At 46.9% G+C, this 15,031-nt stretch overlaps 1 protein-coding gene across 1 annotated transcript; it reads right to left on the bottom strand.

The window, feature by feature from the left end:
• Positions 1–584: 584 nt before the first annotated feature.
• On the bottom strand, positions 585–13,974 carry TNFAIP3 (TNF alpha induced protein 3). Its single transcript, XM_084284120.1, has 9 exons — positions 13,489–13,974; positions 10,864–11,176; positions 7,020–7,210; positions 6,653–6,800; positions 6,267–6,437; positions 5,357–5,537; positions 3,097–4,019; positions 1,539–1,771; positions 585–903 (listed from the first exon to the last, which is right to left on the bottom strand). The coding sequence occupies exons 2-9, from the start codon at positions 11,159–11,161 to the stop codon at positions 622–624; spliced, it is 2,427 nt and encodes an 808-aa protein (XP_084140246.1). The 5' UTR covers positions 11,162–11,176; positions 13,489–13,974; the 3' UTR covers positions 585–621.
• Positions 13,975–15,031: the final 1,057 nt, after the last annotated feature.

Raw genomic sequence — 15,031 nt, 5'->3', positions numbered from 1 at the left:
AACAGTGCAGCTTAGTTTGCCAAGGGCTCTGCAAACCCAGAACCACTCACTGTTACTGCCCTAAGCGCCTGCAGGAGCTCTAGCCTTGTTGAGCTCTGCAAGAACACAAGCAAGGAAACCAAAGCAAGTTTCTTCAGAGACCCTCTGCTTCAACTGCAAGATGCATCAGCCTGTCCTGGAAGACCTCACTCAGGAAACTTGCCTCTGACCAATATAAATCAACGCAGAGTTCCCACACCTCCAACAGTAGCTGTGGCTCCTTGTCTGGGAGCAGGGGAGGTATTGTGAAAGAGGCAGAAGCAGGAAGCTCTTTGGATTCAAATGCTTCAAACTTCCCACTGGGAAGTCCAAGAATTAAATACAGCATGATAGGAGCTTATTCGTGAAAGACAGCTCTGTGCAGAAAGCAACCAGCCCTTCTCAGCAGTCCTTGTATGCAGTGTTTAGAGGAATTAAATACTTATTCCCAAGAATAGGAATAAACAGGAACAAGAGCGGACAGCTTATATCCCCCCCCCACAACCTCCCACTCCCGGGACTGGTAAGTGTTTTGGACATAGCACCATTTCAGTTAGGGAAGTAGCTGGCACCTCGTTCTTCTTCACCAACTCTTCCTTCCCGCTAGCCATAGATCTGTTTGAACTGGTAGCACTCGTTGCAGTAACCATTGCACTTGGTATTGCCATAGTGGTCACAAGCAGGGGCTCGGCAGCGCTGCTTCGGGGTCTCGTCTGCAGCTGGCTCCCTGGGACTCCCCAGCTGCGTGATCTGGCTGCGGCGCTGGCACTCCTGGCACAGATCCTCACTCCTGCAGGCCAGGTTATTCCGACACGAAGCCACTGCACACTGTCTCTTCTGGCTAGTCATTGCTGCTCGCTGCAGATCTCTGCGCTGTCCTGTTCTCTAGAAACACATGAAAAACACTGTCAGTTATGCTGGCAACATGCGTGGCATTTCCATTTTCTTTCAGCTGTGCTAATGCGTTGTATATGTAACCCTGCTTCCCTCCTAGGAAGACACACATCTTCTGAAGGGCGTGATACCAACAGCTGAGTTGGGCTTTACCAAAGATCATCATAAACACTGTCATTTCTTGGAAAAACTGTTTTTTTGTCTTTGGTAAAACTCAATTCTAGAGCCAAAACAAATCAAATGAAAAAGCCTGAAACAAACTTACGTGCTCAACGAAAAAAAGCAACATGAAACAGACTAAGTTTCTTGACATGATTGCATAGCTCTAAAGGTAAGGACAAAAATCTCTCTCCAGCCAGCAAAACAACTGTTGGTCCAATTGCTTCCAGTGAAATTGCTGGTGAAATTCCAGTCAGGCAAAGCTGAACACAGCCATGCTTACCCTAAACTGAGAACGACCTCAATGGTGCTGCTCAGTTGTAGGGAGTGAAAATCATGAGATACCTTGCACTTGTCTTCCCATGACACTTAGAAAAATTTAATGTTGCTGCATCCTGTAACATGCTTTGAGTTGTTCTCACAAGAGAAAAATCACGCTAATCAAGGTTTTCAAACTTCATACTTACTTCGGGCTGTCTCACGAGCTGTTCCTCTGTCCTTCTGGCTTCCTGAAATCGCTGGCTCTGGGCTTTAATGAAACAGTTCTGGCAGTAGCCTTCCAGCATGGTGCTACCCAGGGTGCCACAGTTGCGCTGCTGGCAGGACATGTTTTTGTGGAAGGCTGCAGCAGAGCTCCCTTGCTGACCAGCTGCTGAGGAATTCCTCTGAGATCTCCTCTGATGGCGTAGCAAAGAACTGTCTGTAATGCAAAGTAAGGACAGGGGGAGTTTGAATAAGCCCAACAGATCGGGTGACCCAAAGTGACTAAGAAAAGCTCTTCATTTTACAAAGAAAAAAAAAAAATCTACTAGCCTCAAGCATGGATTTTGGACAACCCACAGACCCCTCAGTCCTTGCACTTTCCAGGAACTGCTCCAACAGCTGACTTGATAAAAACTTGCCCTCGGCACAGAAACTGGATTCCACTGAAATCATGGGGAATTTCACCACTGCTTTCAGAGTATTGCCTGTGATATTCCCAACTCTTCCTTCCCTTTCACCCTCCCCTGTTACAATCACATTGGGTAACAGAACAGAGCTAAATGGGTTAACATGCCTTACACTTATTGATCTCACGAGGCAATCTTATATATTCCACAGTCGTAAGGAAAACATTTTTCCTTGTGACCAACACTGCAAAGAAGCTTTTGCAAGCTTTTCAAAATTTACACAAGCTCATAATTTAAAAGGATGTGAAAAGGGCAGTATTGGCATGTTTGTCAGCAATGAAAGAGGTGAGCATTATTTCTCTTACATATGTCTTCTGCCCTCTGTACCCAAGGACACTTTGACTGTGTAATCAACCAGAAACATGGAAGTTGAAGATTTCAAGACATGATTTATAGACAGTTACTTTTTTTTTTTTTTTATGGGCTTGACATGTGCACAAATGTACTTGATACTACCAAGAAAGACTTCAAGGTACGTTATAATAATATACTCCTATGTCACTACAGAATACTTATTCTGTATTATCTTGCACACGTTGTATTTGCACATTTTTTTGCACATTTTTTGCATATTTGCACAAATTTTGCCTGCTTTATTTATTGAAGTGACTTCAGTAGTTACTCCAGAGTGTTATACCTGTTTTATCTTGAAATTCACACCAAGCTTTTTAAGCTTGCCTTAAAGCTTTGCCTTACAAACACAGCTGGTTTTCAGTAGCATCAATACAATACTATTTCCCCCACCAATTCCTACAACTTCTCTAGTTATTATGATGTTTAACTGGAGAAAATTTATAGCAAAACATTACTGCAGTTGAAAGGCATTAAATGCAACTCTTCACTGACTACGTTTTGCTTCCACAAAAGACTATGGGAAGCTTTACAACAGATTTCACAGAAGTCCCCCATGTTACTGCATGCCTCTTTCTGGGTTAATAATGGCAAAAAACGCATATTTTCCTCATGCTGCTACTTGTGCTCCACACTGTTTCTGCCAACCCCTGCTTTTTTAGGGCACAGTGTGTGCTGAGCTTTAGTTTCACAATCTGCACCACATCTGACAGAGCTCACTTACCATGGTTTTCCCTGTACTCAAAGAAACACAGCGTGCAGAAGCCCTCATTCTGAGCGGTTCCAAAGAACTTGCAGCCAGGTTTCCTGCAGAGTTTACTTCCCCTCTTCTCCTCCGGACCGTGTGGGGCAGGAGGCAGCGGTGCCGGTGGTGGCTCTTCACAGTTGTTGGGAGCCTGATGGCAAGGATGCTGAAGGAGGCTGGGCGACATCTGGGATGGGTCAGATGTAGATCTCTGGTGGCACATGGACAGAAAACCAGGGCCACCATTCGAGGAGCGCTCTGTAGTCCTTTTGAAACAAGTGCTGCACATGCCATTAAAGGTCCTGTTGGCCTTCTGCAGGCAGCCTTTACACGTGGCATAGTCTACCTGTCTCTGGTCATCCACATTGTTACAAGGAGCACGCTGTCTGGAATTGTAGCAGCGTTCGCAAAGTCCGTTGTGTTGCACGTTCAAGGTGAAGGGACAGTCTGGGGTCCTGCATTTCATGGCAGTGGTTTCACTGTAGAGGAAGAGGCTGGGAGCAGTTGGAGGCGCAGAGCGAGGCCCTGCTACGGACTCTTTAGACATCCATCCCCCAGGTTCACAGACCTCACCGCGGGAGGAGCCCGATCCAGCTACTTTTAGTTTCTCAGGTGCTGCTTTAGGGGTCTGCTTTCTGCCTTTGGTTCCCTGTGACCTCCGCTCAAAGCACTCGTGGCAGTAGGGCTGAGTGTTCACAGACATATAGAAAGGGCAGTTTGGAGTTTCACATTTCACCTGTAAGAGGGAGAGCTGGGAGAAAGACAGATCCTGTCTGGCCCTGGGGCAGGTCTCTCTTCTAGCAGGCTCAGCGTTCTCCTGCCATTTCTTGTACTCATGCTGCACCAGTTGAAAGTAATCCTCCACAAGGTTTATTTCTTTGGGTAGGTTGCCTTCATCCAACCTGACAGACAAAAAAAAAATCACTGGTTGAAAAGGGCAGATGGCTGGGGGTGGAGACAAATACAGGCCACGTGGGGAGGAAATGTAGATTTAATACACATCCATATTACTCAGCTAGAAGATCCAGGATGTTAACTGTTGCTGTAAATGGAAATAATTTTAAAAGCAGGTGTTCAGTGATGTCAAATGGAGACTTTCACATCTAAAGAAATGGTCTCACAGTGCTAAATGCAGAAGTATTCTTGGAAGGATTTTCAAGGTAAGGGTTTACTGTCTATGAAAGATGTATGCAGGAAGGCTACATAATCTCTCAAATAAAAAGAAAAACCCTTCAAATTCTAAATTCCTCTGAAGACCAATGCCCAACTGAGCTGTGAGTAGTGTTTGACCACCCTCTTCACAGCCCATGCTCAGAACAAACCTTTCCTCCCGTGGAATTGTATCGTGAAATACTGAGTCATTCTGAAATCTGCTCCTTTTTTTGCTCTATGGGCTCTGCAACTACCAGTCAAATTCTTTAAACAAACTAGGTGGCTTCAATTCAGTTGAAGCAATGCTGGAAGCCATCACAGAATCCCTACGTGACCCTGACCGCAGGGAAAACCCCACATCACAGCTTATCATGCAATAGCTCAGAGGATGAGGAGCTAGCACTGCTGGTAATACTCGAGAACCCATTGTAGCAGTGGCACTCGACAGCACAAAGATGTCACCACGGGCTGTAATGGGAGAAGTGACAGGGGATACGGGGAGTCACGGAGGGATAGGCAGACATCGCTCTCCAGATTAAAAAAGCTGGTGAGTGCAATCAGCTGCTCCACACGTTGCTGACTGCTAACTGCCAGGGGGACAAGGGCAGGTACCAGCTCCTCCACTGGCCACAGCTTCCTGCCTGCTGCGACGCTGCAAGAATGCAACCTTTCAAGGCAATTTGTACGTTGAACACACTGCCAAGTGCAGACAAAATTACACCACTGCACTTTATGCAATTTATGAAGTGCAGGAGTTCTGCAGAACTTGTTCCTGGTTGTAACTACTTCTCAGCCACTCCCCGAGTAACGTAAATGTCACTGCAACTAGTCTGTTGGCTTTACTCTTCTAACGTATTAGGCTCATGCTGCTAAATCCAAATCCATTTTTGCCTTTGGCTTTGAGACTGGTTCAAGCCCATACCACTTAAAACCATGTGAACGGTAACACCAGTATTTTATACTGCAGAGGGCAAACGTGCACTATCATGGAAGGAAAGAAATAGTGAAGAGGCACACACACACAGACTGGCGTGGCTTCTACCACCACCTTAACCAGCATAACTGAGGAAACAGGAATGACACTCACTTTGCAGCGTTAATTAGGTGAGTTGTGCCATGATCCCAGCCTTGCACTGGAATTTCTATGACTATCAAGTAGTCCTTTAGCAGCTGCTCTTTTTCCCTCTCCTCCGCATCCGTCAGAAAGTGCACGCTCAAATCCTCAAATCTGCCTCGTTCGCTGGTGACCAGAGGGACAGCCCGGATCTCTGTGTGGAAACACAAGGGGTTAGCACAGGTATTTTACCTGCCAGGAGTAACCACAAGATACAACACAACGGAGATGTCAGCACTGCTGCTGAATTTTGGACAGACAAGAGACTGGCTGGCAAGACAAACTGGTTTCTAAGCAGTGTAATTAAGAGAGGATTCAGATACATCAGTCCCAAAAATTTAGTCCCATCCTACTGCAATTTTTAATGTCCCCATTGCAATTGCCTTCTCCCTGGGGGCAGTATCATAGAGCTTAGTTTATTACACCTTTTTATAAGGTGATGCCTGAACCTAGAGCACTGTTATCCATTTGGATGAGATACATTAAAAATGGCAAAGCATGTATCTCACTGCCCCTGCTAGGCAGCTGCACACTGCTGTGAGACTGTGTTGTTTGAAGCTACTTTTACGGTGGAACATGGAAAGGAGGCCAGCACACAGCGAGACAGAGGCACACAGCGAAGCAGAGGCCACCCTTTGATGCCAGCCTGGAAGCAGGTGAGCTGTGCTCCACTTTCAGCTGGCATTTTGAATACAGTTTTTAGTTTCTATTCATGTTTACAGACACAGCTGTTTCTGCTTACATTTTAAGAACACATTCCGAAGAAGTCTTTTACATTAACTTTTAAAATGCAAATATTAGCCAAATTATATTTTAAATGCTGCGTCAGCATAAAAGTACTGAAGAGGCTATGCAATTAGTAGACGAAGTACTTGAAAAATACCTGGGCCACTGTCCTTCAGGGTCACTAGAGGTGTAAAATGCATATTGTCGTAGCCAAGCACAATTGGATATCTGTAGCATTCTTCTGCTGGCCAAAGGAGTGGCAGGTAAACACCGCCAACGTTCAAAGGAGCAAAACTGGAGCCTGACTCTAAGCTTCTCACCACTTTATCTGCACAAGGAAGAAGGAAAAAATCTGTTAAGCACAAGTATGTATGTGCTATAGGTAACAGAAAAGCATTCTGGGCGTTTTAGAACAATTGCTGAAACTCCCAGTTCTGAAATACACCTACCTAAAAACAACAATTAGCAAAATCAGATCACTAACACAGACTGAGCACAGACTGAGGCGACCCTTCATGTGAGATGACTTGCTGGGCAACTCACCTGCGAGGACAATGATTGGTCTTCTGAGGATGTTAGCAAGGATGAAGATGTGGATTTCTTCCAGCGCGTTATAAGGAAGCCTGTTTCGAGCCCCAGATGTTTCTGGAGAGGTCATTTCAATGAGGTATTCCCACTCCTCCTCCCAGTTCTGAGGAAAGAAACATCCGTCAGCAACGGTTTAAAGACACGGAGGTCAGGAACCAACTGCAGCACTCAAAATATGCACGTTTTCCCATTTCCTCCAAAGGAACAGCATTTCCTCTCTCCACAAACAGCGGGATCCGTGGAGCCAAAGACTCAAAGAAAATCAGCAAGGCAACCCTGAGAAGCATTCAGCAAACTGCACAGTTCCCTCAGGCCGCCTTACCCGGGTGTCATAGCGGAGTCCTGTCTCTACAAACTCCTGGGACTTTATAGCCTCCCGCTGCCAGCGCAGCTTGAAGTTCCGCGTATCAATCTCCCGGAGGGCGCTAAACAGCGTTTTTCTTAAGACGAGGTCAATATCTTCAATACCCCACATGTACTGAGATGCAGCATGCATGAGGCAATTTCCATCACCTGAAAGAAAAAGGAAAGAGTACGTTGATTTTACATGGCTGCTTAAATAAAACCCCACCAACAAGAAGGATGTGGAATTAATTACGCAGCACATCCACATATTCCACGTGCACTTTTCACTAAGCCTCTGCCAGAGGGCTTTTCACAGGAAGACGGCAGCTGTGAGTGCTCTGCCCAGGGGAAGAAAACAAGTTGTCCCCTCTCTGCTTCTTGTCCCTGCACTGGCTGGTGAACTGTACTCAGCAGCAGTGGGAAACCTGCCCCTTATCTATCTTACTTACCTGCTCCTTATTTATCTTACTAACTTGGACTGATCTCCTGAACTGAATTCTGGGGTTGCCTGCAGATGTCAAGCAGTTGCAATGGCTTTTAAACACAACCAAGTCATCATAAAAGTTCAAAAGAATGTGTAAGTCTCCCTCACCAGTGTTTAAACAAATGCACACCTGATGGCACAGGGTTGAGAAAATGAAAAACAAAAATAATATCCTATAGTAACACCTCCCCTGACGAGCACTGCATAGGAAAGCTTGGCATTTGTCTTTGCATGGAGGAATTATAATGAATTACAATGACCTATTCTTCCCTTTCTGTACCTATTTCATTTATGTAAAGCAACTGTAGGAACACCTCTTGCCTTCCTCTCAGAGCTGATAGCTGTCTGTATGCTGTGCTGTTGTAAATTCCATGTAGAGATTTGCTTTTCTAAAGCACAAAATTAAAATTAGCTAAATGAAAAGCATAATGATTTGCTTCTCATTTCGACTACTCCTTCCATTGAAGGAATCCTCTTTATATGTAGGAAGAAAAGCAGAGTTCTGCAGTTTCACAGGGAAGAAACTGAGAATCTGAATAGCTAATAAACTTAATTGAAAGGTGTGACAAAGTATGCCTATGGCTCCCTTTCAAATTCTACCTCTATCCACCCTCTTCAAAAGCCTTTATGAAAGGGAAATAGCAAGAACCATTACTGTCCTGTCCTCAGATTCAAAACTAGGCCTGGCGTTTAATACAGTGGTAAACAGATTCACTGAAAATTAAGAAATCATATTAATTTCCTTGGAAGAGAGGACATCAACCATGAGAAACCTGCTAGATTTTTCTTGGGATGGGGAGAGAAGATAAAAAAAGAAAAAAAAAAAGGAAAGACTCCACTGCCCAGACTTAAAACCATGTATTAGGCTACATGCATTATGAGCTCAAGTAAATTGTTTGTGAACACTTCGCTATTTTTTCTGTGAAACTGCAGATAAAAACCTACAACAGACACCAGATCCTGAATAAGTATCATTTGCAAACACGCTTAACATTTTATAAATTGTTATGGTCTCACTGCATATCAGGTTCCTACCACTGACTTCTGGTTTCTGAATGGAGTCTTGCAAAGCAGACTGTGTCTGCAGACTGTGTACTCGAGCTCAAAAAACATCAGGGAAGAGCATATAATATTGAAAACCTGACTGGGTTTCCTTCTGAACAAGAGAGATGACATATTAATCCCGTTAAAATTTTCCCTTTGCAAAATCTAGAGCAAAGATAAGATTTTTTTTTTTTTCTTCTTCTCTCAGAGCTGACTTTCAGTTCTTTATTGAGAAGCAGCGCCCAAAATTCCTTACGCAGCACTTGGAATTCCCCGGCGCCGTTTGACTAGCAGTTGAGCAACACTTGTACTTTTTGTTCTGCTGCGCGCACGGCTGCACAGCGAAGCCTCCCTCGGACTTTCCCGGGGGGTGTGGTTGGGCGAGCTGGAATGAATGCCTATTCATTATACAAGTGAAATCGCTACAGCCAATAGATGATGGGATTTTAAATTAATTTTTTTTCGAAAGTTTCAATTTTTATACCTCCTACCGCCCGCTTTCTATCCACCATTCACATGCCTGCAAGTAAGCGTGCAGTGATTCTTTTTGTGAGAAGAGAAATGACACCACCAACTCGCGTACATATTAGGTAAAACACACATTAAAAGGTCCCATAAGGATCTCTTTAATTTGAACAATATGAACAACTAAAGCCTTCATTAAAAGATGTGGATTTTTCTGAAGAAAGCCCATCTCTGAAGGAACTAATACTCCTCCCACATCTGTGGGTTAAGCAGTCAAATGCTTTTAAAATTTTCTTCATGCCATGTGGGAGGAAAAAAAAAAACACCATAGTTTTTCCACTCGTTTGAATAACATAATTTTCTGGGCTTGTACAGGGCTTCTCCAGGATTTTCTCAGCCATCCTCTCCTTCAGCCCAGTCTGCCTTCTCCCTCCTGCAGAGCTGCAGCAACTTTGCATAAACCACAGGTTCCCAAAGCCACTCCTCCTGCGCAAGCACTTGATGACCTTACAGCACCAGACGGAAGCCCAGTGCAATGCACTGGCTGCACGGGGAGTGGGGGAACACCAACTAACCCCTTTTGCTCTGCCATCCCTAATATTTCAGCATCCTGTATACTGGTGCACCTACTCGCGGATAGGACCCAGGTCCATAAATTGTTCCCAGTTATAACACTGGTCTAGAGTCACAACACAAGGCACCTGTTCACTGAACATTGTGTTTGCAGCAGTAAGGGAAGCTTTGACCCCTGCAGAATTATTAACATCAGATGCAGGACTCCAAAGCCTATGCCGTGGGCATAAATTACACAAATTACACATAAATTACACTGTCCATTTTTATAGTAGGTCTGTTAGAGTGCATCTCTTGCAGTGAAGTTTTGAAGACACAACACTTGGAGTGATGTCACCCTCCTGGTACCTGCAAAGCACTGCCTGCAACTCTCGTCCTCTGGAAGTCCAAGGTTACCCAGTCTTCACGGACAGACTAATTACAACCACAGGAATTTCACGCAAAAGCAGAAGCTGCCCACAAAAGCCCACCAAAAGGTCAGTGTTTCAATTACCGTGACAGAAGGGTACATTTGGATCAGGCTCTTTAAGGTCACAGCAGTTGCATCTGCATGGTGGTTGTTTTCATGGGTTTTGTAAAATACAATTGTGTGCAAACAGGAAAGAAAAGACTGTGGTCTAGGAACACACGGACAATGTATATATAAACAGAGAGGAAAATAAGCTTCCTAAGAGCATAATGTACTGACTTGAACTAGGCTGAAGGTCCACCACACCCAGTGTCATCTGCTCCTTGAGCAAGGAATATATATTTCCCATAATCTTGGTGTCCTCAGCGTCCCAGTCTACCTTCCCATTTGAGGCATTGCTATGCTGTAGGGAATCCTGAGTCCAAGCTTGGAGTTGCATGACCATAAGTCATAGCCATTACCAAATCTTTCCTGCACCGAACGTGAAATGCCCAGCAGTTCTCACAGTCATGTGCAAAGTTTTCCTGCTTGACAACATGGGCTCTTGCACCCCGCTAAGAAATCGCTGCACTCGCGCTACTTCATTTACAGCGCCTGACACAATACACATAAAGTAATGCTAACGTGAAGTTCTCTGACCAGCAGCGACCCTTAAAATAAAAGGGCATCGCACATTTCCTTGCCCTGAGGGAAGGCAAGAGCTCGCAGAGCCCACCGGGCAGCCAAGCCCACCACCAGCAAGGTCAGCATGTTCTCATGGGCACCGATATTACAGCTGGGTCATCACCAGACCTTGCCTTCCAGTCACAACTGGCATTTCAACACAAAGACCTGCTCACAACTTACCATTAGTCTTCAAAGGCACAAGTCTCCTGACTTCCATGCACCAGTTCAGCTTCCTCTGGCGCTCCAGTGAAGTCTGGGTGGCCTGGTCAGTCAGCGCCTTCTGAAGCATTTCCCGAAACTGAGGGCAAAACTGGCACATTCTGAACATTTCTATGGTGTATCTGTGCATAGTCCTGAAGTGGTGAATTATTCCATTGGGGGGTTTGACCAGATCTTCAGGTGTTCTCTCTCTGATCTTCACAGCTTTCAGCATATTGCTCTGATACAAAGCCTGAGGAAGGACATGTTGGCCAGCCATGTTCCCACACGAAATCTGAAACAAAAAAGAGAAGGATTTTCTTATTGACATGTTAGCATCCTTGCACTGCAGTGCTATCACTTCTGCAGAGACTGAGAATGAACTTCCAGGCGCGGGATTCTGGTTGCTGCTTTGCCCAAAAAGTACACAGAATGGACGCAGTCCACTGAGGCTTACAGAGCTGATCATTTTCAAAGCTCACATCCATCATTCTGTCCACATTACTCAGATATAGCCACTGAACAGCTTATTTCACTCATTTACTGTGATCATTTACTGAAATATCGAGGAGAATTTATTCACAATGAAGGAAATTACATCACTGTTCCAAAAAAAAAAAAAGGCATTTAAATGAAAGCAAGGATAAAAAAAAGGCAAGATCAAGGGAAGGGAAAATTATCTTGGAAACTTGACTAATTGATAACTGCACAGTAATGCCATATGAACCCATTGAACTTTCAGCACATTCCAAGCTCTTGTTTTGATGACATGCCAAAAAAAGCAGGTAATGACCATTTCAGCTTTCTGCAGCCCGTGCATTCTGAGAAGTGATGCCTGGGATAGTACAAAGAACCTGAATAATTAATTACACATGTGCTAGTATCCTTCCCATACTTACAGAGGCTGAAGATGGTAAATAAGGTATTAGGAGCAGGGCAAGTACTCAAGGACAGACTTATGTTACTCTTCTTGAGGCTCCTTATGTTTTGTGAGCAGTGCAGCTGCTGCACAGAGGTGCTAGTGCAGCGTGTGGGGGTGCAAAGAGCAGTGCCAGTATTACTCACCGGTAAGTCAACAGAGCTGAAAAAGCATTTCCACTTGGCTCAAAAACCCCAGCATTTTTCCACAGTGGGACAAGTAATGTTTACTGCCCTGCATCCCTTTCTTCAGTATCTCCGGCCTCATGGGTTACAGCAGGAAGAACAAAAAAAAAACAAAACCCATAACCTCAAACTATCTACAGCCCGAAATACTTATTCAGAGCACCCTAACGTTGCGGCTAGCTACAGCCAAACACGGGGACCACGTTCACACATCTCCCCAGGCTCCCATGCCCTACAGCAGCTAACGCTATGAACAGTTATTTTTACAGGGAGAGACTCTCCACGCTGTCCAGGCGGATTACTTCTCTGTCTACAAACAAAGCAAAGTTTCTAGTAAGCGACAGCATCCAGCTCCAGCTCCAGCCATCCTTCCGGAGGCTGGGACGGGCTCTCAGGGTGAGGGACCTCCAGCTCCCGCTGCCAAGAGCCGCCTGCCTCCTGCAGCCTGGCCAAGAGCCAGCTGGCCGCCGCCGCCGGTGGACACCCTGTCAAACCCGAAATAGAGGCAGGTGATGGACGAGACACGGCGACGGCAGCACAGCCCTCTCTGCCCAAGCAGGGCAGCGTCATTCACGCCGTATTATTTCCTCTGCTCGTGGCAGCGCACCAGGAACAGTGCTCAGAGCTGTCATCCCACAACACGTGGGGACGCTTTCCTTTCCCTAATAAAAATGGTACATTATAAACGTTTTCCCTAAGAATAAACGAGCTGAAAATAGAAACAACATGTTTTCTCAGCCCCCCCCAGTTTCATACATACCGCTCACATAATCCTTCAGTTAAATGTACGGATGATTTAAGAAATATATAAGCAACCACGTATTAATTTTCTTCATAAACACTGCTCTGCTTTGCTCAGAGGCGAGCAGGACATCGAATCCCTTCGTTACGTAAGTAGAGTCATTGAGTCAATGGGTTGATTTTTTTTTTTTTTTAAAGCCAAATAAAGACTTAGCAGATGAATAAGCACTACTGACATGGCCCCCTGAATGGTTATTTCCAGCTTTAAGCAACAAAAAGTACGGCGCTTAGAGGAGCGTTCACCGGAACCGTGTGGCTCGGTGCCCTGCGCTGCAGCTCCGCTTTCCCCCCCCCCTCCGCGCACGGAAAATACTGCCTGTGCCATCTACAGCCACCAAACAGCAACCCAGGCAAGAGCCGAGAGACCCTGGTTTGAGAAAGCGGTGCTGAAACAAAAGCCACCAGCACCCCATACCCCGGCCATACAGAGCGCGGCCAATGCAGCCCCAGCGGTGCCGCTCTGACCTTCCCAAACACGCAGGAAAACAAAACGCTGCGGGCTGCTCTGACGTCCCTGTTTATCCCCCTAGGGCTGCCTGGGGTCAGCCTATTTCGGACCCCTGAGCCCGAAATGCCCGCGCCGTGCCAATCAACAGAGGGCACAATTTCCTCGCCCGGCACCGGGCTGCCGCCAGCAGCCCCCGGAGAGCCGGGGCGAAGCCGCGGCCGCCTCCCCCCCGGCCCCGGCGGGGCAGCGCTCACCTGGGTGCCGCCGGGCTGCTGCGGGAGGTGCTGCCCCTGCGTGCTGCTCAGCAGCCGGGCCGCGGCGGGGGAAGGCAGCCGAGCCCCGCAGCCATCCACGCCCGCAGAGCCCGCGGGGCCGTGCCGGCAGCGGGACCGGGCTGCCCGGGCTGCCCGGGGTGCCCTGGCCGCTCCGCTGCCGCCTCCGCCGCCCCCTCCCCGCTGGAGCTGCAGCTGCCGCCGCCGCTGCTTCTGCCGCGGAATGAAGGGCTGAGCCCAGCCTCTTGGTGTTTTTTTTTTTTTCCCCTTTCTGTTTCAGCGACCGGGCGAAAGAAAAAAAAAAAAAAAAAAAGCACAACACAACACACACCAAGAAGAAAAAAAAAAAAAAAAAAACCCAGCGGGGATTTCCACCGTCAGCGCTTGGGACTTTCCGACATGTGACAACCGCAGCGCCGCCAGCCGCCCGCACCCAGCACCCAGCAGCCGCCGCCAGGGGCCGCCGCAGCGCCCCGGCGCTCCGCAGCCCGGCCCCGGCCCCATGCCCCCTGCCCGGCCCGGCCGCAGCCTGCCCCCGGTTGTGTCTCCCCCTCTCGGCCGGGCGGGCTCAGGCTCACCCTATGGGGCATGGGGAAGGCTCCGTGCCCCCCTGCCTGATGGTGGTGGCGCTATCCGGCTGCCCCATGTGGTGCTGTTCCTCCAAGCCCTCACACAAACTCAAGCCCCTCTGAGGCTACCTGTGCTCCGCCATTTTGGCGCTGTGTGTGTCAGTAGCCACTGCTGACTTCATTTTGGTTAATTAGGGGTTATCCGCTTGATACATAATCACTTAGATCCCCGTACTGGTATTTTAGGAGGTGTTAACGGGCTGTAATCCAGCCCTGCACGAGGCAAGGCCAGTGCAGGTGTGGGTCAGGACCTCAGACTAAGTCTGGTGGTAGTTTTCAGGGCAGGTTGGTAAGCTCCTGTCCACGCCTGGCAGTTTGTAGCAATCCTTGAATTTAATGCTTGCAATCCATTAATTCACACCTTCAAACAGTATCCTGAAGTCTGTGCAATGGGAAAACTAAATAAAATACAATACTTTGGGCCTGTAGGTACAACGTATGGATGTGATCTGTGGTGGAAATTGGCAGTGCCTTGCCGACAAGGCTTGAAACCTGAAGGCAGGCAGAAGTAAAATACAATACAATATAGTTTGTTGTGGTCTTACAAGACTCTACCCCTACTGATGCTGAACTCCTGCCAGTTGCTGAGCGTCCACCCTTCCCACTGACTTGAGAAGCTGGGGTTGCCCCACACCTTGAAATCGGGCCTTAAGTCCTGACTCCTGTCATAGAAAGGTGGATTTTGGAAGAGTTCCCTTGTCTCGCCTCCGTTAGCACCAGCTGGCTCAGCTCATGCTCTTGTGCCACATGCTGTAGTTATGTGACAGCATACTTTTCCTGGTGTTGAAAGCCTTTGTGTAGCCTGCTGTCCTTCTTTGTCTTTGTTAGAAAAGAAGGCAGTGACATAGCTGGAAAAATAATAATACTTTCCATTTTTATTTTTTTTACCCCATTCT

The sequence above is a fragment of the Netta rufina genome (genome assembly GCF_964035555.1).
Source record: "Netta rufina genome assembly, chromosome: 3".
NCBI lineage: Eukaryota > Metazoa > Chordata > Aves > Anseriformes > Anatidae > Netta > Netta rufina.
The sequence above is the reverse complement of the archived record's forward strand: the minus strand, read 5'-3'. Positions and strand labels throughout refer to the sequence as shown.

Coding starts and splice junctions, on each gene's coding strand:
- TNFAIP3 (XM_084284120.1), bottom strand. CDS start 11,161: ATGGCTGGCCAACATGTCCTTCCTCAGGCTTTGTATCAGAGCAATATG. Junction 6,801..7,019: donor GACTCCGCTATGACACCCGG/GTAAGGCGGCCT, acceptor TTCTTTCCTCAG/AACTGGGAGGAGGAGTGGGA. Junction 4,020..5,356: donor CACCTAATTAACGCTGCAAA/GTGAGTGTCATT, acceptor TTTGTCTGTCAG/GTTGGATGAAGGCAACCTAC.